Source organism: Schistocerca serialis, chromosome 8, assembly GCF_023864345.2.
Source record: "Schistocerca serialis cubense isolate TAMUIC-IGC-003099 chromosome 8, iqSchSeri2.2, whole genome shotgun sequence".
Taxonomy (NCBI): domain Eukaryota; kingdom Metazoa; phylum Arthropoda; class Insecta; order Orthoptera; family Acrididae; genus Schistocerca; species Schistocerca serialis.
The window spans coordinates 332,813,084-332,839,423 of record NC_064645.1 but is presented as its reverse complement, the minus strand read 5'-3'; the positions used below and the strand labels follow the sequence as shown (position 1 = coordinate 332,839,423).

General features: G+C 40.2%; 1 protein-coding gene across 1 annotated transcript in view; it reads left to right on the top strand.

Annotated features, from left to right (window-relative positions):
- Window positions 1-25,202, top strand: part of LOC126417004 (hemicentin-1-like) — a 140,389-nt gene extending 115,187 nt beyond the window's left edge. Inside the window, exon 5 of the mRNA XM_050084891.1 lies at window positions 25,060-25,202. Coding sequence (XP_049940848.1) covers window positions 25,060-25,202 — 143 coding nt within the window. The remainder of the gene's footprint in view (window positions 1-25,059) is intronic.
- Window positions 25,203-26,340: the final 1,138 nt, after the last annotated feature.

Genomic DNA, 26,340 nt, shown 5'->3' with positions numbered 1-26,340 from the left:
ACATACATCTGAAGTACCTATCTAAAAACAATTATGCATTCAATATATTTCACTGTAACTATGCTCACAAAAATTTAAAATTCAAATCATCCTACTTAGTAAAGACACCTCCAAACAAAAGACAATAACTAGCTAACATGCAAAATTTAACTCCACACAATTTACTTCTAAGTATTGAGAGGGGGAGACCCATACAAGCAACAACACTAATGGGGCACAAAACCACAATATAGTACTGCAGTATTCAGGAAAAATCTATCTCTAAACATATTTGAGTCTTTCGTGACCTATGCAGTGACATTTCACCAAAATAGTTCTGAACTCATGACATAAAATATTAAAGACAATAAAGTTTCAAAATAATGTCATATGAGACAAAATCTAATCTCTATAAGTGTGCAACAACATACCAACATGATGCCCATTTGGCAGTGGGATTGGCAGTGAGAATGGTTCGCTACACAGCTGCAGAGATAGACACCGCAGCATCCAGGACAGGGTAGGACAAACCTTCACAGATGCAATAAGTGTGTGTATGTGTGGGGTGGGGGGGAAGGGGGGGGCGATCTGCCTGACATTGACAGTAGCACTCTAACAGAGGTGGCAACAGGAGGCTGCCTGGTGGATGGGTGGTGTGGCAACAGGTAAGCTGTGCAGCTAAATGACAGCAACAGCATAGTCTGCTATACAGATATCTCAGCCAGCAGGCTCTGTTTCTACACAGCGTGGCCCTGGTTGCACTCTCAGGCAGGCCAATGGGCAGGCAGCATGTAGACAATGCAGGTGGGAGGTGGGAGGCACCTTCAGGTAGTGGCAGTGGAAGGTGCAGTGCAGACTGCCTGGCAGTGGGCATACGTATCTCCTGGCTGCAGGTGGTGCAGCGGACTTTGTCTCAAATGCCATTGGAATGTGTTGATGCAGTATTGAATGACAGCCTTCACCTAGCCTCAGCTCACAGCAAAATGATGAGTACTTCCAACCAGCCAAGCAACAATGAGCATTAGTTGAATGTACATGGCCACCCTATTAACAGAAAGGTGGGAACAGATCCCACTTCTGGCACAAAACTTGTACACACTGGAAAGCTGCCAAGATTTGGGAATGGACATTCAAGTTAATATTAAATGAGGAAAGGAAATTGGGTAAAATAAGGAGCACACAATTCAGTTTACGAATACACAGGATGCATGTAGGGAAGGAAGTTCCCAGGTATAGGCCAGGTTAGGAGATTGAACAAAACTAAAGAAATAAAAAATGGAAGAGGTTGTGGATCATATTAAGTTCTGCTGATGGCTGGTTATAGAGTGTAGAGTCGGGAGCTATATGTCCCAAGACAGATGTTTGCTGTGGCTGAGGTCTGGATCACAAGATAATGACTGGACTGTGTTCCAACATCCAGAACTCTCCAACAACCAGACAGGGGGCCCCCTCCTGCACTCCCTGTTCATTAAACTGATTATATGAATTCACCAGCATATTCAATAGAGGGCTGAAGGCATCTTCTGTAAGTGGCTTTAACTGGACAGAACTGCCTGAGTTCTGAAAAGCAGGCAGCTTAGGTCACGTAGGCATGGCAAAAGTTACACTTGGAGGAAACTTGTAAAGATTTGGTTGCTGCCTTTAAAATAAAATTTTTTTAGACTAAATCCCTAAATATTCATTGGCCGGTTGGCACACTATACAATATTCATGTAAATTCAGCATCAGATGAAGAACATATAATTCATCTGCAATAGCTTTTTGAACAGCTAGAGACATACTACCTTTACATTAATGTGGGAAAATGCATTTTTGGAGAGGAAGAGAAATCATTTTTGTGTTATTGTGTTATACATCAAGGAATTTCACCTTAGAAGAAAAAGTTAAAATAATCAAAGACTCTCCTAATTCTAAAACAATAGCAGATCTATGCAGTCTTTTAGGATTGGTGAATCTTTATACATGCTTGTTACCACATGCTCCAGAAACTGAACAACCTGTGTTTAATTTATGCAAGCATACCAAAAGGGAGAAGGATAGTCCTCCTGTCACATGGACTGACAAAGCAGACAAATTAGTCAAGAAGTTAAAAGGAAAACTAGATAACACAGACTCCTCAACAGATCTTCCCATAATTTTGATATCTGATTCTTCAGACTGTGCAATATGTGCTTTTTTACACCAACAGATAGAAAGGAATAGCTGAGCAAGTTGTGTTTTTATCCAGTTATCTCACTGACACACAATGTAACTACAGTACCTGCAATTGTGAGTTATTGGCAGTATTTCAGCAGACAAACACTTTCATCATCTTTTAGAAGGCAGAGAATTTACAATGTGTAAGTATAGTGCCTATGATTGAGAATAATTGGCAGCATATTTGGCAGTCAAACACTTTCATTATCTTCTGGAAAGCAGAGAATTCACAATATTCACAAACCATAAGCCATTAACATTTGCCTTTAAATGGCACCCAGAATAAGCAAGACCCATGGAAACTGCATCATCTGGAATTTCTGTCAGCTTACCATAGACATTTAATACCTTCTAGGAGGTAAGAATTTTCCTTCTCATACATGTGACAGAGTTGTGGACATCATGTTGCCAGATAGCATTTCATAAATAAAAGCAGTGACCCAGAACTGGCCAAAGCGAAGAATTCAGACTCCTGTCCCTTACCATTTGTAACAATATTGTTACCTGATGGATCACAGCCACTTTGTGATAATTATACAGGTAATCTCAGGCCATACGTTCCTCCAGCCTACTAACAGGTCTTCAACACACTATATAACTTGGCTCAGCCTGGCATCAAAGGCACAGTGAACTTGATTTGACAGTGCTTCATTTGACTTTGAAACAAAATGTAAATAAAGCTATGGGAAAAACCTTGTGTTCACTGTCTATGAGTAAAAATTTCAAAACATACAAGCAGTGCTTACAGAACTTTCAGTGAAGCTGACAGTCACTTTTTGCATATCACTGTTGATCTAACAAGACAATTTCCTATCTAGCAAGGCTTCACCTACCTCTTGCCAATGACACAGATTTACACATTGGCAGAAGCAGCTCCACTGAAGGACATGTCTGCAGAAAGTATTTCCAGCACCCTTCTACCATCATGGACTGCATGTTTTGGAGTCCCAAACATCAACACCACCTATAGAGGATGACAGTTTGATCATCACTCACCTCAAAAAAACCTTAGGTATAGACCATACCAAACCAGCAATTACCATCTGACATCAATTGGCAAAACTGAATCATGGAATCATACATCAAGACAGCATTAAGAGCCTGACTTTCAGATGACTGGGTTGACAACTTACAATATTAATGGGACTCTACATTTATGTGATGCTAGAATATGACACCACTGCTGCAGAAATTTCCTATCTACAATGGACCATGTCTGGTAAATTCATACACTGAAAAACATTTTCTTGTTGCAATACCTCACAGTCAGAAACCATCTCCATAGACAGACTCAAGCCTGCTGCCCTGCTGAAGAGTATGGATTGTGGATCATCCACACCAACTGCATGTGAACAACCAGGCCTCAAACCTCCAGTGTGTCATCAGTCAGTCCAACGAGCAACATGTTCTGGTCATATAACACACTTCCCAAAGAAATATCACAGTGTTATCACTGTGGAGGGAGTAGTATGTGGCTTTAACTGATGCAGTGAAATATAAAGTCTATTTAAAATATTGATGTACACTGGAGTAATTTGCCTTGTGTTTCTATTTATCATTTCTACTGCAACTGACTATAAAATATATGTGTATTTATTATAGTTTCTTATAGTGCTAAAAATAGTTATTTTTAGTAGAACCACAATAGAATTCAGTCACCTGCCTTCACTGTCATACCATATAATCCTAACATTTCTACTAATGTTTTATGGTGTACGTAGTCAAAAGCCTTTGTAAGACCCATAAGTAATCCTACACATTATTTTTTGAGTCAGAGTTGTTTACAACATTCCCAGTGAAATTTTGATTGCATCTATGGTTCATTTATCTTTCTGGAAGCCAAATTAGCTTTTATTACCCTCTTATCAAAAATGCAATTAGTCTCTTTCAGTAGGCTTTTTCAGCTGTTTATGATATGACTAATAGAAGAGGTTGGTCTATAGTTTTCTGGTTTGTATTCATTTACCTTTTTAATACCCTGGTTTCATTAGACTTGTCTTCAAGCAATTTGTAAACTTTCCTTCCAAGAATAATGTGTTGATTAGTTGTGTAAGAGATTTCTGCATTCAGCATTTAACTTTTGTAGATGATAATCCATCAATTCCAAATGATTTTGTTTGTTTAACATTGTCAATTATCTCTAGTGTTTCTCTCTTTCACTGGAAATAGTGCCATAGGTTCTTTATCAGGACCAATAAATGATTTCCATGTCTCATTAAATCTAGAATTTATTTCTGTCTTAGTTTAAGCCCAAGAGCTACTAGGTTTTGTTCATGTAAGTTTTGTTTTCACACTTTTTTCATACCTTTTCATTTGTACTGAAATAATTTAAGCTCCTTTTTATTGCATCATGGTCTGATAAAGCCATTTCCACAACTTCACCTTTGTATTGAAGTCATGTATATTTGTAAATATATGGCCTATTTCTGTACCAGTTTTATGTTTTAAGATTTGATTCTCCCTTGTTTTGCCCACATCTTTGGTACTGTGGTAATAAATTTCCCACTGTCTTTGGAATACTGTAAAGCATTTATGTTTAGATCACCAAGTAGTATAACTGTACAGCTTTTGCTTAGAATAATCTGCAAGAGTTCATGATTATTTTCAATGAAAGGTGCGAACTGTACATCTTTAACATCTACAGATGCCTCCATTTGGTGATCTGTAGATATTTAAGATGTACAGAGAGCAACTAATAAATTTTATTTTCTTCCCTGTTATTTCTTCTACATTTTCAGTGATATACTTTTTGCATAAATCATGCCTATACACTAACTGATTAAAAATATCTGAATTGACCACTAGTTGTCACAAAAGACAGACCTAACAGTGTAAGAGAAGGCAGCATGTATGGTAGTGTCAGTTGAGAAGCAGTAGTAGAAGAATAGGTTGGTCAGGAGACCTCAGTGACTTTGAACATAGACTAGTCATTAGATGCCATCTGAGTAACAAATGCACTTGGGCATTTCAACCCATCTAAAGTTGCTCAGGTCAACTGTTGGTGACGTGATTGTGAAGTGGAAATGTGAAGGAGCAACCACAGCTAAATCGAGAATGGGTAGACTTCTTATACTACCATTCAGGGATTGTTGAGCATTGAAGAGGGTTGGAGTAAAAAAAAATCACATGAAATTGGCAGAAGCAGTAACTCATGAGAACCACAGTGCTACCAGCATCCAGCTAGCACAATGATTGTGCATGGGGAGTTAAAAGGAATGGTGTACAGTGGTCAAGCAGCTCCTGGTAAGCCACACATTTCTATAGCCAAAGCTGAGTGATGCTTGAGGTGGTTTAAACAGCAATGCATCTGGAGAGTGGATTATTGGAAATAAGTGCTATTGTACTAGAGCCTGTGGCAATACAATGGAAGGGTTTCGATTTGACGAATGACTGGAGAATGTTGCTTGCCATCATGGGTAATGACAATAGTGAAGTATGGAGGAAGTGGTGTTATGGTATTGGGATGTTTATTATAGAGCTTAAGAAAACACTAGTGCATAATGATATGAACACATTTTACAGTAATGTGTACTGCATAGACTAGATAAACAGTTTAGTAATGATGAAACCAGCTGAACACCTTCAGGATGAGTTGTTATGTCAATTTCACTCCAGATCCCACTGTCCAACATTGTTGCCTTCTCTAGTTTTGACTCTGGAGGAAGAATTGACTGCCATTCCTCCACAGACATTCAGACACCTCACTGAAATTGTTCTCAGCAGAGTAGAAGCCATCATAAATGCAAAGACTGGACACACCCCATATTAATGTCCACTAATATGTGAACAGATGCTTTTGATTACATAGTGTATACAGTTCCTGCCTATCTTATTATGGGTTAATATAGCAACTCCCCAACGTTCACTATCCCTTCTGCATGAGCTAGCCATTAAAGTGTAATTTGCTACAGTAAGATTTAAAATTTTGCACTTACTTAATTTCTGTTCTGTTGGAGCTAGAATATGAGGATTTTCTTCATTTCATTTGATTTATAACTCTTTCATCCTACTTTTGATATATGTTCTGGTGCATTATTTTTATGTTTGAATATCCTTGTACTTTTCTGTGATCTTTCCTTTGGGATTCTCCTGTTCTAAGTTAGGCATAAAAAAGGTTTGTCTTGGTTCCTCTTGAGCCAGCTGTCAGAAAAAAACTGTATAATGTGCACTATATTGATTTAGAGAGTATTGGTAGATATTTTGGTAGGGGCTGTTCATTTCTTTTCACAAAAATAAGATGTTGCTGTATTTCTGTCTTGTCATTTTTTATTGATTGTGCCAACCTGGATGAAACCTTTTCCTTAACTTGCTTTTTCACATGCAGTCCACAGATTACAATAGAACCTGTTTAGTTTCTCAGTTTCAAAATTAAGAGGTGTCATGCAGTTGTTCATATTGGTGTTATCTACAGAGAATACAAGTATTCTATTGAATAACTTAATGCTCTCATTTAGCCATGGCTTGTTGTGACTGTCAGGTACTGTATTTAGTATTACATTTGTCACTAACTGGAGAAAGAACTGTGATTGCACCATTTATAATACTAATTTATATTGACCTGGCCTTGATAACATTTGTTGCTGCCACAGATATTACTTGGACTAAAATCGTTAGCCAGCTTCGTTAAGTTATTTATCACTTCAGACAATGCTGCACCTGGTTTTGTGCTATTTGTCACAGTATACATTTCTTCAAGTTCAGGGTTAATCAAGTTATACAAATACCTTCAGTGACTGTCAGATGTTACAAGAATCAAGGTTATCCATTACATTTTTTAATTTCCATGCTTACCACAAATGTGAAGAAAATTGTTGTCCGTATAGTATACACACCAGATGTAGGAAAAAAGAGGAGGAGAAGTAGTAGAATTAGGAAGGGCAGCCATTTAACTTGGGACAAGTGAGCCACCTTTGAACTTATTCACCCCTGCTGAGATTTATAAATGGCAAGTGAGCTCTTATGCATTTCCCACTCTGGAGAGATGGGAATAGTTTCATTTACATAGTGCAAGTGGCTCATTTGAATTTTTCACCCAAAAATAATTTTTGATTTCCTAATAGAAAGTGGGTAACATGTTTTCATTTGCAGCATCAGTGACTACTCAGCCTCATTTTCATAGCCAGAACCAGTGATCAGTGATTATTTTTGATGTTTTATGACTTTTTCTTAGTTTCAGTAATTGCTGTAAAACCTATTCTTTGATCAAGTAATACATTTGAATTTTCTTGTGCTTCATAAGTGATGTATCCAGAATTCCATATCATTAATTTAATTTTACAGTAAACCCATTTGCATTTGCACTTTATTCTTGCTTCAGTTGTCATCATTATCTGTTCTGATGATTTTTTTTTCTGCGGTACCACTCATTAGATAAACTTCAACTTCTTTTTCAGGAAGATGTCTGGATACTTTTTTATCACTTACTTTGGATTTAGATCATAGCTACTATATTCATAATTGTAGAAGCATTTTTGAGTTGTGGATGACTTAAAATAAATGTTGTATTTCATCAATGCGACTGCTGCTATTTGTTACAGCTGACAAACCAGCAGCTGTGCAGCATCAGACTGCTTCAGTGTCACGATGCTGGAGTCAACGGGTGACACTCATGCTACTGAGCACCACTATCATTGCAACTGGAACCTACAGTTGATGTGCCACAAATCAGCAGTTACAACAGTGATGACTAGGATGACCATCTATGGCTCTTCTCTTTATGGCTGAATCATTCATAACTCTTACTGGTTCACAATTGTATTGAAATTATCAGCAAACAATGCAAACACATGTTTACTGGATTGGAGAAGAAAATCACATTTTCTGTGCCATACAACTTAAGCTAAGATGAAAACACAGACCTATGAAGAGTTTTCAAAGTGGCTGCAATTGTCCTGAACATTACAGGCATGTTGCTGTATATTCTAAGAAAACTCTTCATGGTGTGAGTAATTGTGTAGTGGGTCTCTGTGAAGAAACATGTCGGAAAATTGTCAACTTCTGCAATTTTGTTAATACCCTTCTGAAAATGGGATAAATATGTGTCATCAAAAATGAGCAGTGAGTGGTGTAGGGATGGGTGCTGAGGGAGAATGAGGGGGCCAGATGAAGGGTGCAAAAGGATAAGGAGAGATGTTGAATGAAAGGAGAGGCACACAAGGGACAGGCAAAAGTGCTAAAGAGAGAGGAAGAGGGTGAGACAAATGAAAAGAGATAACGAGGCAAGAGGAGAAGAGTGGCACAAGCAGAAAGGGAGGGGTGTGGAAAAATCAGAGACAAGTACAGAAGAGAGAGGGAGAGGTTCAGAGGATGTAGGAAAGACACAGAGCATGGATGAGAGGTAAACAGACAGGATGGGAGTTGTAGAAGCAGAAGGATAACTGCAGAGGGGCACAAAAGTAGAAAGAAGAAGTACAGAAGAGAGAGGGAGAGGTGCCAAGGAAGTTAAAAGGTGAGACACAAAGGAGAAGGGAAAGTGCAGAGGCAGAAAGAGGTGTACAGACCAGAGAAGTGAAAAAGAGTTGATGATAGATTGAGAGCTATGTATATTTGTTTTTGCCATAAAAGGTGAGCCCCTGTAGATTCCCAAATCCACAACTGCCATGGAAATATTTATGTTTACCTCGACTTTCTTGACTTGCGTTGCAGGTCCAAGGTTTCATATGTCTAAAGTGATTTTAAATATTTGAGTAACAAACAAAAGCTTTGTGACTATGAAATTGTAATCATGTCATAAGTCTTAACAAAGGAGAAACACTATCTGAATTCCTTAAAGGTTATACAAGCAGTCACAACTGTGACGTCAAAAGGGTCACTCAGTTTTACTCAGTTTTTGTGACTCATTTGTCATAAAGAAAAGTTGAATGTCAAGAATCAACCAATAAATGAAGCACTACTGCAAAATTTTAGTTGCGAGAAATTTATTTCTAATTACATAAGAATGCAGTCAGTTTTTGTGACTCAGTTGCAAGTAAAAGTGGGATGTGAAGAATCAACCAATAAATACTAACTGAAAAATTTTGGTTATGAAAAGTTTATTTCTAATTATTACAAAACATTAAACCACAGAACTTCCTGCAGTGAATGAATATAAATTACTAGCTTGATTAACAATCATGGACACCTCCAATTCAACATGCTAAATATTAATATAACAACAAATAGTTCATTGCTCTAAAACTTTTTATCTTTTCCAACAAACTTTGTAAATTTAATGATAAGATTGCAATTTATAAACTAAAATTTACAACTGGTTTACTTCTCATTTGTGTGTAGGAACATTTCAAAAGGATAGGGTAATGGCGAGAGCTGCTTTAAACCAATTTTTAAACTGAAAACCTCAACAACAACAACAACAATAACATGTTTTTTATGCTAAAAATTAATACAAATTTGAAATTTTAGTGGCAGCTCTTGTTCTAGTTAACACATATCTCAAGTACTATGACAAGCTCTTTAGCTCTTCTCCTTTTCTTTTATCGAAAGCAAAATTGAAAGAAGGGATTTTTGTTGGACATGACATTAAAAAAATGATGTGTCATTCCAATGTCAAATCAAAAATGACGTTGAGGGAGAGGGAGGCTTGGGAATCATTGAATTTGGGTTTTACTAATTTCTTAGTCAACAAAGAGGAACCATATTATATTTCTGGTGTAGCCAACATGCTGGGAAAGTTCAAGAATTTAGGCTGTTTGATATGCTCCTAGATTCACTTTTTGAACACTCATTTCCATTTCTTCCTTGATGACTTGGGAGATGTCAGTGAGGAACAAGTTGAGACCCTTGATCAAAACATCCAAGTGATGGCAAGACAGTACAAGAGAAGCTGAAATACCAGCATGATGAGAGACCAAGGTGATCACTTCACAGGTAATTCATCACAGAAAAAGCTATATTAGATGCTTTAAAGAGAAGAGATTTATTATATTCTGTAGTCTGTATAAGCTAAAATTTCAAGATTAACTGTTAATTTGTTCACTACTGAAAATATTATAAGAGCTGTCTTGGGAGTGAACATGGTTGATAAAAGATTCTTTTTTTAAAAAAATAGAGGTATTTGTTGGTACCAAACTCCCACCACAGCTGGTTCTATGTCTTCTCAAAATCTGCCAAAATTGTGGAAATTATAGGCATGTAGCTTAAGAATAATAATAAATTAGTCTTACAGTTATGAAAGTCACTGAAAGAATAATGAGTCTTAAGGACTCAAATGTATCTTCATTTGTCTTACAAGAAAAAAGTTGGCTGAAATTCTATTGTATGTACAAAAGTTATTCTCTGTGAAGTGAACAGACATAAAATAATTTTTTTACATTCCCCCTTTGAATGGCTACAACAAAGGTTAATCATCTTGGAGTATCCATTCAAGATGCTATTAATAGTGTAGTTTCTCATGACATAGGAAAAAATACAAAGTACTTACATTATGTTAAAGTCATTGGATTATATTTCCTGTTATTCAGAAAATACTCAATAATTATTACGAATCAAAATTCAGTTCTTTGTGGGAATATCCAATACAGTGTCTTTCTGTTTGTCATTCAGTTTGTTAAATAAGCTGGTTACCTTACATTCATTTAGTGATTCATGAATAAAGTTTCTTTCTACAACAAAATATGAAAGAATATATGCACTTGTGCTTGGCAATCTAAACTGTTCATCACACACTTTGTTAGTTACAAACATTTTCACAACTGGTTTGTATTGTTAGCTCTTTCAACTGTTAGAGGCATGCAATGATGGTAACAAGCGGATATCCTTTGCTTGTGGTACACTGAGTAATCTTCTATTTGTGTGGTGAAGTACATCTGGACTGGACAGCTTTTGCAGAGAGTGATAACAATAGGAGAAAGCACTAAAGGAATGGCACAGCAGACACTATTCAGCTGTATTAAGGTCTACCTCAGTAGCCAGTCTCTGGATTAAAGGTCATCGGCCAGAACAGTGCACAGGAACCATGAATATACAATAAAGAAGACACATCAAGTTGCAGATCGGCACAATTAAAACACTCTCACTTAAAGCTTTCAGCCACAGACCTTTGGCAGTAAAAGAGAGGTACATACACACCATTCACACACATACACAAGCAAGCACACCTCACACAGATATGTCTGCCAACTCCAGCATCTCGGGCCATACAGCAACATCATGTGGGATGCAAGCAGCAATCTGGAGGGGGCACAGAAGGGGAAGGGATAATAGTGTATGGATGGCGAGAGACACGAACTCTGTCTGGTGGAATGTCTAGGGACTACACTGCCAAAATGTGCAGCATCAGGAGACTGTGGAGCCGGGAAGTGGGGAAAAAAAGGAGCAAAAAAGGAGAGGAGCAGGGAAAGACAGGTGGATGCATTGGCAGAGGGCTGCAGATAAATAGGGTGGGAGATGAGAATGAGGAGGAGATGACAGGATGGAGGGGGTGAAAACTGTTGAGTGGAGGGTGTGGGGATAGTTTGTTACAACTGTTGGGTGGAGGGTGTGGGGATAGTTTGTTACTGTAGGTTGAGACCAGGATAATTATGGGAGTGGAGAATGTGTTGTAAGGTCAACTCCCATCTGTGCAGATCAAAAAAGCTGGTGGTGGAAGGAAGGATCCAGATGGCTCATGAAGCGAAGCAGCCACTGAAATCAAGTGTGTTATGTGCAACTGCATGTTGTGCCATAGGGTGGTCTAATTTTCTCTTGGCCACAGTTTCACAGTGCCCGTTTATCTCGGTAGACAGCTGGTTGGTATTCATACCAATATAAAAAGCTGTGCAATGATTGCAGCAGAGCTGGTAAATGATATGGCTGGTTTCACAGTTGGCCTGGCCCCAGATGGGATAGGATAAACCTGTGACAGGACTGGAATAGGAAGTGCTGTGTGGGTGGATTGGGCAGGTTTTGCACCTGGGTCTTCTGCAGAGGTATGATCCTTGTGGCAAGGGGTTGGGATTGGGAGTGGTGTAGGGATGGACTAGTGTATTGTAAAAGGAGGGTGGCCAATGGAACATCACTTTAGGAGGAATGGGAAGTATCTCAGGTAGGACATCCCTAATTTCATGGCACGATGGATGATGAATGGGACACTCCTTTGTGGCTGTTTCTTGGGGGTGATGGGAGGATTTTGGGGTCTCGGGGGACATGGCATAAGAGATCTCTTTGCACCTGTCTGTGGGTGGCTGTCATGTGGGTGCCCTTGGCTGTGCCATGGATTTGTTTGTAAGTAGTTGTGGGTTACGATAAAGTTAGGAAGGTGTATGAGGAATGAGGTAGTGGGTCTGGAGTATGAAGGACATTGAAAAGGTAGCGGTAAGACCATGGCCATGAGGGATATTGGTGTAATGGGAGGAGGCATCAAGAGGACGAGTAGGGATCCAGGAGGTGAAGGGGTGGGTATGGTGGAGAGTTGGTGAAGGAAGTGGTTAATGTCTTTGATGTGAGAGGCTAGATTGTGGGCAATTGGTTGGAGATGTTGGTCAATAAGGATTGAAATTCTTTCAGTGGGGGCACAATAACCAGCCACAATGGGGTGTCCAGGATTATTAGGTTTGTGGATTTTGGGGAGAGTGGAGAAGGTGAGTGTGTGAGGTGCCATAGGGGTTGAGTAAGGAAATGGATTCAGGGAAGATTTTCTGGGATGGGCCTAAGGCTTTGAGAAAGTATTGGATTTTGTGTTGGGCTTCTGGGACAGAATCACTCTGGCAGAGTTTATATGTGAAGGAGTCAGATAATTGGCGGAGGCCTTCTGCCAGGTAGTCACTGCAGTTCATAACAACAGTGGTACAACCTTTGTCTGAACATAGTATGATTAAGTCAGGATTTGTTTTGAGTTTGAGTATGGCTGCTCTTTCTTCTACTGGAAGGTTGGTGTTCTGAGGAATGGAACTGGGATGGTGAGGCAAGATGGAGGTAAAGAATTCCTGGAAGGTGACCAGTAGGTGGTTAAGTGGGAGGGGGACAAGGATCATGTTTGGATGGTGGTATGAACTGGATGAGGCAGGCTTCAGTGTTGGAATTAGGGTGGTTTGTTTGGAGGGATTGGCAGCAAAGAAGTACTTCCACTGTAGCAACCGGGAAATGGGAATAAGTCCTTGACAAATCCAGCATAGTTAAATTAGGGTGTAGGGCTGACAATGAGGCCTTTGGATAGGACTGAAACTTCTGTGGAGCTGAGGGTCTTGGTGGAAAGGTTAACAACAGTGTTATGGGAATTTTTTGGCTCTGTATTTGGTGGAGAGTTAGTAGGGAGTTTTGGGGGTGTGGCAAGTTGAAAAAGTCAGCTAGGCAGGGTTATCTGCTATGACGGGTGGACAAGGAGGAACACTGTGGGTATGATAGGGGTTGGATGGTGGTGCCCCAAGGTAGCAATAGAAATCAGCAGGTTGGATAATATATGGAGGTGTTCTCTGGAATGCACCTCCAGGTGCTGGAGAGCATGGGTTTCAATATCAGAGATGGAGTAGGGATTCCTGAGTATTTGTACCTTGCAGAAGGTTCAGAAGTGATTCTGGGATGCCTGTGTCATGTAGATGTATTTTTGCAGTACCAGGTTTGTGAGGGCCAGGGACTGGTGGAATCTTAAAAGGTGTAGGTCATTGTGAAAGGAGGGGTGAGATTCAGAGAAAGGAATCTTTACAGTTGGGCTGTTTGGGGGGATCCCATGGTTTAGGCACTATTTAAGAAACAGGATGTGGTACTGGGCTTTCGTCAGAAAAAGGGATACTTTTGCGAGCTGGTGCATAAAGTTGGATCAAGGGCTGATTGTGGTAGGAATGCTGTAAAGGAAATGGGACTGACAGAGAAAAGCTGAAAGTAGATGGTGATAGTTCAAAAAATGGCTAAAATGGCTCTAAGCACTATGGGACTTAACATCTGAGGTCATCAGTCTCCTAGACTTAGAACTACTTAAACCTAACTAACCTAAGGACATCACACACAGCCATGCCCGAGGCAGGATTCAAACCTGCGACCATAGCAGCAGCGTGGTTCTGGACTGAAGTGCCTAGAACCGCTTGGCCACAGTGCCCGGCAACATGACTGTTGTGAGAGGTGCTGGATAAGCGAAAAGCTGTATACAAAATTCGTAAAGACACGCAAAACATGCACAGATACGCAAAAATGCGCACATACATGCAAAAATATGCACAAATGCATAAAAGTACACTAAAATATGCGAAACTGCATGAAGCCACTTATAAATACATTAAAAACATACAGAAACGTGGGTGTAAAGGAACGATGAAATATGGGAGTGTGTGTGTGTTGCAATAAGCGAAGAGTGAAAGAGGGAGGATGGATTAGGTTGAGAATCAAAAGTTCGAGGGCACAAGCAGGTGTAGAAAACAAAACACTAAAGTACATCAGGATGAGGTATGAAATGAGGTCAATAGAAATAAAAGTAATTATAACTATCAGAGGAAATAATCTGGGTATTAGATACTGCATCAACAATCCATGCAGTAATGAAATCTGTGTTGTGCACAGACGATTGTTGACACAATGCCGCTTGGAAGTAGATGCAGTCTTGGAAGATGGTGAATAAATACAGGAAAGAAGAGAAAGAATGGGCACTGAGAAGAGTAATGCTATAGAGAAGAGTAACAAAGGAAAAACATCACAGGGCTGTACGATAGGAGAAAGCCGTTCTTCAAAAACCAAACAATGGAATCTCCAGGTAGGAATATCAACAATGTAGGAAAAGACAGACTGCTACTTACCATAAAGAAGACACGTCAAGTTTGATAATTAAAAGACATTCACATCAAGCTTTCGGCCACAGCCTTTGACACTACACAACCATTCACACACACACACACACACACACACACACACACACACACACACACACACACACACACACACACATAAGCAAGCACATATCACTTTTTTTTATGTATCTTTATGCGTATTCTCGCTTATCCAGCTCCTCTCACAACTATCACCATCTCCTTTCACTTTTCCTGTGTCATTCCCGTTTCCCTTACACCATTCCTGACACAATCAACCCTTGATTCATCTTTCTGCATCAATTCAAAAAAGTATCCCTTCCTCTGGCGAAAACACAGTACCCCATCCTGTTTCACAAATGCTGCCTAAACCAAAGAATCCCCCAAACAGCCTAACTGTACGGATTCCTTCCTCTGAATCCCACATCTCCTTTCACAATGACCTACACCTTTTCAGAGCCCACCAATCCCTGGCCCTCACCTGGTACTGCAAAAACACATCTACATGACACAAGCATCACAGAATCACCTCTGATCCTTACAGAAAATACTACTACTCAGCAATCCCTACTCCATCTCTGAAGTTGAATTCCTTTCCCTCCAGCATCTGGAGGAGCATTTCGGACACCTCCATGTTATCCAACCCACTGATTCCTATTGCTATTTGAGGCATCCCTATAATACCCACAGTGTTCCTCTTCACCCACTCCTCTTAGCAGCTAAACCCTGCCTAGCTGACCTTTTCAACATGCCACACTGCCAAAACTCCCTACAAATTCTCCACCAAATCCAGAGCCAAAACATTACCATAACACTGTTGTTAACCTTTCCACCAAGACCCTCAGCTCTACAAAAGTTTCAATCCTATCGAAAGGCCTCACCTTCAGCCCTACACCCTAATTTAACCATGTTGGATTTGTCAAAAACTTATTCTCGTTCTCCCAATGCCTGCAATGAAAGTACTTCTTTGCCGCCAATCCCTCCAAACAAACCACATTCCAAAACTGAAACCTGCCTCTTCCATTTCATACCACCATCCAATCATGATCCTTGTCCCCTTCCCACTTAACCGCCTACTGGTCACCTTCCAGGAATTCCTTACCTCCATCTTGCCTCACCATCGTACCCAAGATCCCTTTGTCAGAACACCAACCTTGCAGTAGAATAAAGAACAGCCATACGCAAACTCAAAACAAATCCTGGCTTAATCATGCTATGTGCAGACAAAGGTTGTACCACTGTTGTTATGAACTGCAATGACTACCTGGCAGAAGGCCTCCACCAATTATCTGACTCCTTCACATATAAACACTGCCAGAGTGATCCCATTCCAGAAGCCCAACACAAACTCCAATCCCTTCTCAAAGCCTTAGGTCCTTTCCACAAAATCTTCCCTAAATCCATTTCCCTCCTCAACCCTATGACACCTTGCACAACCACCTTCTATATATTCCCCAAAATCCACAAATCTAAGAATCCTGGACATCCCATTGTGGCTGGTTATTGTGCCCCACCATAAGAATTTCAGACTCATTGACCAACATCTCCAACCAATTGCCCATAATCTAGCCTCTCACATCAAAGACACCAACCAATTCCTTCACTGACTCTCCACCATTCCCACCCCTTTACCTACTGGATCACTACTCATCACTGTTGACACCACCTTCCTATATGCCAAGATCCTTCATAGCCATGGTCTTACCACCACCTTCCCCAATGTCCTTCAGACTCCAAACCCACTACCTCATTCCTCATACACCTTCCTAACTTTATCCTAACCCACAACTACTTCTCATTTGAAGGGAAGGTATATAAACAAATCACTGGCACAGCCATGGGTACCCACATGTCACCCTGCTATTCCAACCTTTTCATGGGCCATCTAGAGACCTTTGTAGCCTCCCAACACACTAAACCTCCAATCTCGTTCAGGTTCATTGATGTTATCTTCATGATTTGGAAACATGGCTAAACATCCTCTCTTTATTCCTTCACAACCTCAACACCTTTTCTCCCATCTGCTTCATGTGGTCCTCCTCAACCCAGCATGCCACCTTCCTAGGTGTTGACCTCCTACTCTCTGATGGCTTCGTCTGCCCCTCCATATACATCAAACACACTAAGCACAAACAGTTCCTGCATTCTGACAACTGTCATCCCTTTCACACCAAAAATTCCCTCTCATATAGCTTGCCCATCTGGGGACAGCTTATCTGCAGTGACTAAAGCTAACCTGTTCAGTAATGCTGATGGTCTCACCAAGGCCTTCACAGACAGCCACTAGTCCCTAGACCTAGTCTGCAAACAGATCTACTGTACCATTTCCCATTGCACCCCCAATCCTCCCACCATCCCCAAGAACCAGTCACAAAGGAGTGTCCTATTCAACAACCAGTACCACCCTGGACTGGAACAACTGAACCACATCCTTCCCCAGATCTTTTGAGTACCTGCCATCATGCCCTGAAATGAGGGACTTCCTGCCTGAGATACTTCCCACCCCTCCTAAAGTGATGTTCCATCGCCCAATCAACCTTTACAACATACTAGTCCATCCCTACGACACCCCCAATCCCAACCCCTTGCAACAAGGATCATATCCCTGTGGAAGACCCAGGTGCAAAAGCCTGCCCAACCCACCCACACAGTTCATCCTATTCCAGTACTGTCACAGATTTATCATACCCCATCTGGGGCCAGACAACTGTGAAACCAGTCATGTCATTTATCAGCTCTGCTGCAGTCATTGCCCAGTTTTTTATATTGGTATGACTATCAAACACCTGTCTACCAGGATGAACAGCCACCACTGAACTGTGGCCAAGACCAAAGTAGACCACCCTGTGGCACAAAATACAGCTGCACATAACACACTTGATTTCAATGGCTGCTTCACTTCCTGAGCCATCTGGATCCTTCCCTCCACCACCAGCTTTTTTTAACTGTGCAGATGGGAGTTATCCTTGCAACACATTCTCCACTATCATAATTATGCTAGCCTCAACCTACAGTAACAAACTATCCCCACATCCTACACCCAACAGTTTTCACCCCCTCCATCCTATCATCTCCTCCCCATTCTCATCTCCCATGCTGTTTATTTGCAGCCCTTTGTCAATGGTCCCCGCTCCTCTCCTTTTTTGCTCCTTTTTTCCCCACCTTCCTGCCCATGTTAGCAGCATAGCCCCTGCACACTCCACCAGACAGCATTTGTCTCTCTCCCCACTCATACACTACTATCTCTTCCCCTTCTCTGGTCCCTCCAGATTGCTGCTTGCATCCCACATGATGTTGCATTCCAGCCTGAGCTGCTGGAGTCAGTAGTCGTGTGTGCATGAGGTGTGTGTGTGTGTGTGTGTGTGTGTGTGTTACTGATGAAGGCTGTGGCCGAAAGCTTTATGTTAGTGTCTTTTAATTGTGCCTGTCTGCAGCTTAACATATCTTCTTTACAGTAAGTAGCAATCCAGTTTTTCCTACACTGTTGATATTTCTACCTGGAATTTCCATTGTTTGATTGGAACTATGAATCTCAAGTCCACTCATCAATTTGACATGCTTGAAACAGGCATGCTACACAATTACTACCACATAAGGCATGATCTGAGCAACTTACAGCAAAGAACAGATAACTTTTACACAAACAGAAGTGAAAATACATTTACATGTACATTTATTATATACATGATGGATCCATATTTAAGTGTATGACATTCATAAATTTATTACAATCTGAGCTTGATTTTCTGTTTTCATTTCATTCTGTCCCATGGGTTACAAAGTATCTCATTCATGTTACATTTGAATTTTATTAAGAAATTAGTTTGCACAATTTGAGTGTCCTTGCTACATTTCTTAAACAGTTCAATTCAAAATTTGAATCAATAATGAAAGTGCACTAAGTAAAAGCTCCAACAATCAGATCTGATGTCACAGCTGGGGTTGTTAGCTCACTCCACTTGCCAGAACATAGCTGTCTGAGCGGTGACAGCAGTGCAGAATCCTGTAGAGAGTGTTCGGGACTTGATTGAAATGTTCCACATCACTTTTACATGACACCAGGAGTAAATCACACATTGCTGAGCACATTATGAGGTAAGTGTAGTGCAGCCACAATCCACATTCTCAACACCACAATTCTTCATCCATAATGTCATCTCTGAATATTGTACTACTGGACCCATATTGTAGAATTTCATACAACATGTGTCCATTACACCTCCTTCACTTATCACATTCACTATCATAATAACTCTTTGAAACTGCATTCTAATACAATACAGTTTACCAGTAAACTTTTCATAGTTCATTGTCTAGTATATTCTCCCACATGGGTCCAGAGATTTTGTATTCTAAGATTTCTAGACTAACACATTTACAAATTTATTAGATACATATCTTCAAACAAGATTGTTTTCTTTCCCCTGATTTTTATATTTACAATCATTCATTAAAAGTCTTACAGCAAACCTGGCCAAATCCTACTTTAGAAAAGTGTCATGTTTGCTAAGGACAGGACAACACGGTCTATTCCAGGTTAAACCTCAATCTCTGTATAGACTGGACGTAGGACAAATATGAAAAATGACAGAAATGTAGTGAAAAAAATGCTCAGAGCTGAGCAGAAGTTGTACACTGCCAAGAAATCAAAGAACAGTACTCATTCCAAGTTTGCTTAATCTCTTATCCTAATATGTATAAAGCTTTGACATGTGTGGTGCTGATAATGTTAGGAACATATACCAATAGTTTTAAGTAGTGATCATACATGTAACTATTCTACTCTTATCTCTGCTGTTTATAAGTTTACATACAAATCAGTAAATATTTTCATAAGATTGGCATCTTTATGTCCGGTAAAATGTTTCTCCACTAGTATGAAATTAGCATACTTGGGTTATGTTTGACTAAATAAATAAATGTTGCTTCAGGCCTCTTTTAGCCCTAATATATATATAATATAATAGTGTCCTCCCTTCTGGGGAAAAATTCCTGTTAATATCATAACTGAACTGTTTACAAACTACCTTCATAGTCATACTCACATACATTTTCACAAGAAAAAGACTTGTTACTTATGAAAATATTTCTTTATATCTTAATGGGAATATAACCCCTTGAAATTGTACTTTTAGGATAAGCTATAAGATAGTTCCCTGGCTGTGGCATTTGTGCAATCCTGTATGGTCCAGTACACAGGGTGTCTCAAACATTTTGGTTCAGACTGAAACAGGTGATAAGTGATTGACAACCGATTATATTGAGACAGGGAGCCAATGGTCAGAAATGCATATTTATTGTGTTATGGACATATGCAGTGTACATTGTATAACAACAACATAGCTCATGGTAGTTGATAATAGCAATAACCGCCAGTCTCAATGCATGCGTTACAATGGCGCATGCAGTTCTGCTGCGCTGTCACGAAGATCCCAAATGTCCGTTGTACACTAGAACAGGCAGTATGTGGCAAACAGTGTACACCCGTGATCACCAAACAGACAAACTGTACACAACTTAGTTCATGGTGCATGTGTCATGTTATGACCACATGCTTCACACCAGTGCATTAACCAGTGCCACACGCACACCACTATCCCTGGTGTCAGTTGTCCATTGCTTCAGACAGCTTGTTAAGTGTCCATGGTGAGGTGTGTTACGGTGTACTGTGTGTGATGCATAGTCAAAGGTGGAAGTCATGAGAATTGTCAGACATGCATTTAATGTGCAGTGTGACAGGATGTAGTGAGGTAACACAAATGTACAGAGAATGCCTACCAAACAGATGTTGTCCTAACTGGTAGAAGTTTATCTCCATAGATTCCAACTTACAAGAGACAGCGTTATTCAGACTGCAGAGAACAAGCCAAGGTTACCACCAAACACATATCTGATCACCAGACTTTGAGCAGATGGCGTTGGAAGACTCATGTGGCTGACCACTCAGCATCTATCAACTTGTCTTTGAAATGCACACTTCAAAGAATACAATGTGAAAAGTACTGGTGGAACAGGTATTACAACCTTATCGTAAGGAATGTATGCAAGCACTGGAGCCAACAGATTTTGAGCCCCGCATTCGCTTCTGTATGCCAAACTTTGTACAGTCTGTATTGTTCGCAGATGAGGCCTCAATCATCCATGATGATACTTTCAAAATCTATGTCTGGAGTGAGGGCAATCCCCACACTACCCACACTGGTGGCTAGCGGCAACAATTCTCTGATAACGTATAGGGAGGCATTGACCAAGAACAATTAATAAGATCTTACTTGCTACCCCCCCCCCCATTTGATTGGCCTTCATTACTTGGTGCTCTTACAAGATGTGTTGCCACAGTTCTTGGAGACTGTGTCCCTTATTGTCTGTGAAAGGCTGTGGTTTCAACAGAATGGTGCACTAGTGCATTTTGATGTTAATGTGCACAAGCACTTGAACAACATGTACCCTCATTGCTGGGTTGGAAGGGAAGGTCCTGTACCATTGCTAGTATCATCACCAGATCCTACATGTCTGGACGTATTCCTCTGGGGTTACACCAAGACACTGGTGTATGAAATTCCTGTAAAAGGAAGGAAGATCTGCTTGCTCAGGTCCAACCTATCTGTCTCCTAGCACAACAGATACCAGTGATCTTCAAAAGAATGTGGTAGAACTTCATGCATTGTTGTCATGCATGCTTTGAGGCTGGCAGTTATCACTTTGAACAAACTATGAGCTACATTGGATATGTCTGTAACACAATAAATACACATTTCCAAACATTGGTTCCTTATCTCAATATAATTGGTTGTGGACTCACTATCACCTGTTTCCGTTTGATCCAAAGGTTTGAAACAACTTGTACAGAAGTTGCCACTTGCAATTCCTCTTCTGCAGTAGTAATGATTTGGGGTGTGTTCTAAAAAAAATAGTGTCCCACGTGATAAGTCTGTAATTGACATAATTTCCTGTCACAATGTAACTTATATGAGCATCCTGTTGTGTGATTGCAATTAAGTGTTTCCTTTCCTTTTCTTCCCAGGAACATTCTTCTCTGCATAGTCTGGGCAGTAGATTTATCCATTCACACTTTTCCCTGGATTTTCTAAACAGATCAGCTGTGAACTGTGTGTTATACAAAGGAAAATTGTTTACTATATGTTCAAAGAGTTCCAAATATTCGACCCATTTTGTGTGGTGATTGTGTACATATGTATGAATGAACTATGTATGAATGAACCTATTGAACTGTCTAAAGACACATTCACAAGGAATTCCTTCTGGGTGAAAGAATGAGATTAGTTTCTGTTTAATACAATTCTCTCATGTCTCTCATTCTTGAGGTGTGACAAGTAAAGTTAGATGTGTTGTCAGACGGAAGTGCAGCAGGTTTGACAACTGCACAATGGGACAATTGGAGCTGCTGCTGTTGACTTAATATACTTAGTGAACATGTTGTAAGAGGCAATAACATATTTGACTCCAACGCTAGCTCAGGGGAGAGTGCCAGTAATGTCCACGCAGACTATCGGAAGTGGTTGTGTTGGTATAATAGGATGCGACTTACACCCAAACCTCTAGATGTTAGACATTCAGATCTGTACCAAACATTGTATGATGATAGAGTATCAACCAAAACTCCGATTTGGTTCACAGTACATGATGTCGTCCAGCAGAAAGAGTATAATTCAAATGGTTCAAATGGCTCTGAGCACTATGGGACTTAACTTCTGAGGTCATCAGTCCCCTAGAACTTAGAACTACTTAAACCTAACTAACCTAAGGACATCACACACACCCATGCCCGAGGCAGGATTCGAACCCGCGACCGTAGCGGTCGCGCAGTTCCAGACTGTAGCGCCTAGAACCACTCAGCCACCCCGGCCGGCCGAGTATAATTGTTAGTTAAAAGTAACACCATAACTACCAGAGCACAGGAAAAGTGTATCTATGAACAACTGATACAGCTTCCACAGTTGATTTGGTAGAGTGATAGGACACCAAGGTCCCGGGTTCAAATCCCAATTTTTTTTTACTGTATTACACGTGAATGTACTATATGGGGCAACATGTTTATGACATGTAAAATGGCTGTTCAGAGTGCACAGCAATGTCCTCTTGGCAGTCTTTACTGTTTTGTTTATTTGAAAGTAGTAAATCTATAGCATACATTTGTAGTTTCACAGAATATACAATCAGAACAGAAAAATAAACAATTGCATCATACATGTGGAAGTAATAGTAGTAGTAGTAATAATAATAGCAATAATAATAATAATAATAATAATAATAATAATAACAACAACAATAATACACATAATAAAACTAATAGTAGAAAAAATAAAAAATAAACAATTGCATCATACATGTGGAAGTAATAGTAGTAGTAGTAGTAATAATAATAATAATAATAATAAATAACAATAATAATACACATAACAAAACTAATAGTAGTAACAATAAACAAAATAGTAAGATTAGAGCAAAGGTTTCACAATAATGTTCGCATATGAAGAAATGTGTGAAGAAAATTACTTTCATGCACCAAGCATGTTTGATGAGTCCAACATTTGTGCATCCACCCTGTAGGTTGCAGAATGAAAGCTTGTATCTGAAACAGAACTTTGTCAAAGTTTCAAATGGTCTGGGTTCATCAACGAGTTTAGCCATTATCCACCCATGATGATGAGAATTATGGAAATGTGGAGAACATAATTGATTGTGCGTGAGGGACTGCAGCTTAAGAAGATTATTCCATTGTTGCAGACTAATCTCTTCTGAAGAATCTCGAGCAACATCAGATATTTTATGAATCACATGCTTGTACTTTCTGAAGAAATTACATTCAAGAGGTTGACAAATGGAGATTGTTTTTGCTAGAATTATGTGAATTGTGTTTTTGTCTTCTGGTAAGTTATTCTGTATGTGCAGGTAATGAAGAATGTTAGCATCTTTGTAAGACCCATAAGAATATAGTATTAGCAGAAGTTTCTCTGCATTCATTTATTTTACTACTGCTTGTTGTAAAAATGTTCTGAACTGTTCTTTGGTCACTTTGCCAGAGGAGTGAGAGTGGATGATTAACTTGATGCTGGGAACACGGAGTTACATGTCCAAGAAATCAGAGAACAAGACTATTGAAGGACAACAAACAGCTTTGGAACAAGTTCTCCATCTGTGAAAACAATGAAATGACTATGTAAATATGGGTTGTCACATGAACAGACTATACAACCCCTAAATATCTTTAGAACCTCTAGTTGCAAGAGTGTGGACCCAGATATCTCCTTGTTGAATCCATTTTCGCCAGCATTGTAGATATTGCATGTGTGTAAGCCATCGTGAGTGCACGAGTGGCTTATTGCCAGTCTTCTACAATTTTCTGGATGTTGTTTCTGTTGTGGTACATTTTCACTATAACAAAAATTTGACTTTAGAGCTTACAATATTGTTTCTGAACTTCCAGTGAAAGACCTAACTGTCGCTGGCATCAAATCTTGGCAATATCTCTCACTTTTGTTTTCACCCACAATTTGATGTCTACATGGTGAACACATCGACTTCCCAGGCAGTGGTGTTTGAAGCTCTCCGTCATATGCATTGTAATATGCTTGTACTTCTCCTTCACAGACATTTGCTCTCCACTTTCCCAGTGCTGCTTCAATTCATATAACATACACCGTGCAGGGCATTTAGTGTGAAGTCTATTTTTCATACCGAGCGAGGTGGCGCAGTGGTTAGACACTGGACTCGCATTCGGGAGGACGACGGTTCAATCCCGCGTCCGGCCATCCTGATTTAGGTTTTCCGTGATTTCCCTAACTCGCTCCAGGCAAATGCCGGGATGGTTCCTTTCAAAGGGCACGGCCGACTTCCTTCCCCATCCTTCCCTAATCTGATGAGACCGATGACCTCGCTGTCTGGTCTCCTTCCCCCAACAAACCAACCAACCAATCTATTTTTCATTGCACACATTTTGTGATGTGCAATGTTTGGGTTGGTTTTGACTACTTTTTGACGCTAAGCCTTTCAGCATTTCAATTTCCTCATTTTCTGAGTAAAACATTGCTCTTTTCTCCATCTGTGGTATTTCATCATTTCCATCTTCTTGAAGACCTTTCTGCCAATGATGTCAAAGATGTTGACGTTCTTGTCAAACTGTTGCATAACAATTGGTGTTTACGTACAATAACAGAAATAACTGAAGATGAGAGAAAGTGTGCAGCGTTCGTACTGGACATAACTGATCAATGGAATGCATCAAACATCACAGAAGAAGAAACATTAGATATCAATGGACGCACACCAGGTGGAGTGGAATCATTCATTTGTGATTAATCACAGTGATGTTGGAAGCATTTTTGACTCTGATTTGAATTTATGGACATGACAGATGTTATAGAGAGGAAACACTTTGTAACCACTAATTTCTCTGATAAAACACTTCACACTACTATACATGATGGAGGTAGGCTATTTGGGATGAGATGAGAAACACTTTTTCTTTTCCATTGCACTTTTTCACTTTTGCTTCACACTTTCTTCTAGTGGTGAGTGTGGTGGGATGGCTGATGGTAACAGGCTGCGGAGGACTCTGCCGATTGCTGCCTGCAGTGGAATCTGGAGGAGGTTCTTGAAGTTGTTGCAGTAGCACCTGTGCTGCTGGGCCCTCTTGTTCTCCTCCCAGAAGTCCATCAGGAAGGCCAGATGGTCAGTCTGCTTCCTCAGTACAATTGCTTGTGACATCATGGTGAGGATCCAGACAGCTGCCAGCTTTTCGAGTCGTGGAAATGGGTTGGTCTTTGGGGAAGTGATTGCTTCCACTGTGATACTTCCCAGTGCTGTTCTGTTGATGTGAGCCAACATTTGCTGGCATACTGCCCATATTTTGGCAGCATTTCAACAGGTGAAACGGTGCTCGAGGGTCTGTCAAGGCACATGCATCACACTTGTCAATAGCAACGAGTTTTATCTCCACCAGTTTTTGGGTGGTTGGTGCCATTCTGTTAATCATTTTGTACCATGTCTCCTTGGCAACTTTTAGCAACACGTTTTGGGAGATGTTTTTCCATATTTGGTTCCAATTCTACAGTGGTAATTTATTCTCCATTTTGTTTTTCGCCGCCTTTCCCCGAGGGCCCAGTACATGCTCTTGGCTGTTCTGTGGCCAGCGTTAATCACAGTGTTCAGTGCAAAGCTTTTGTTCATGTAGTGAAACCTGACATGTCACATTCTGAAAGGGATGTGCCTCATGTCAACGAGCACTACTTCTGATGCAGGCTTCTACCATACACTCAGAGTGGCTGTAAAGCTGTCAGGGTTTTCATCCTGGATGGCAAGTGTTCATTTCAGTAGATGTGCCGCGCATTTGGTCTTTACCGGTACATTCACTAGACCTAGTCCCCCTTCTTCCATTGGCAGTGAGCACATTTCTTGCCCCACTTTGAATATGTTTCAATGCCACAGAAGGTGCACT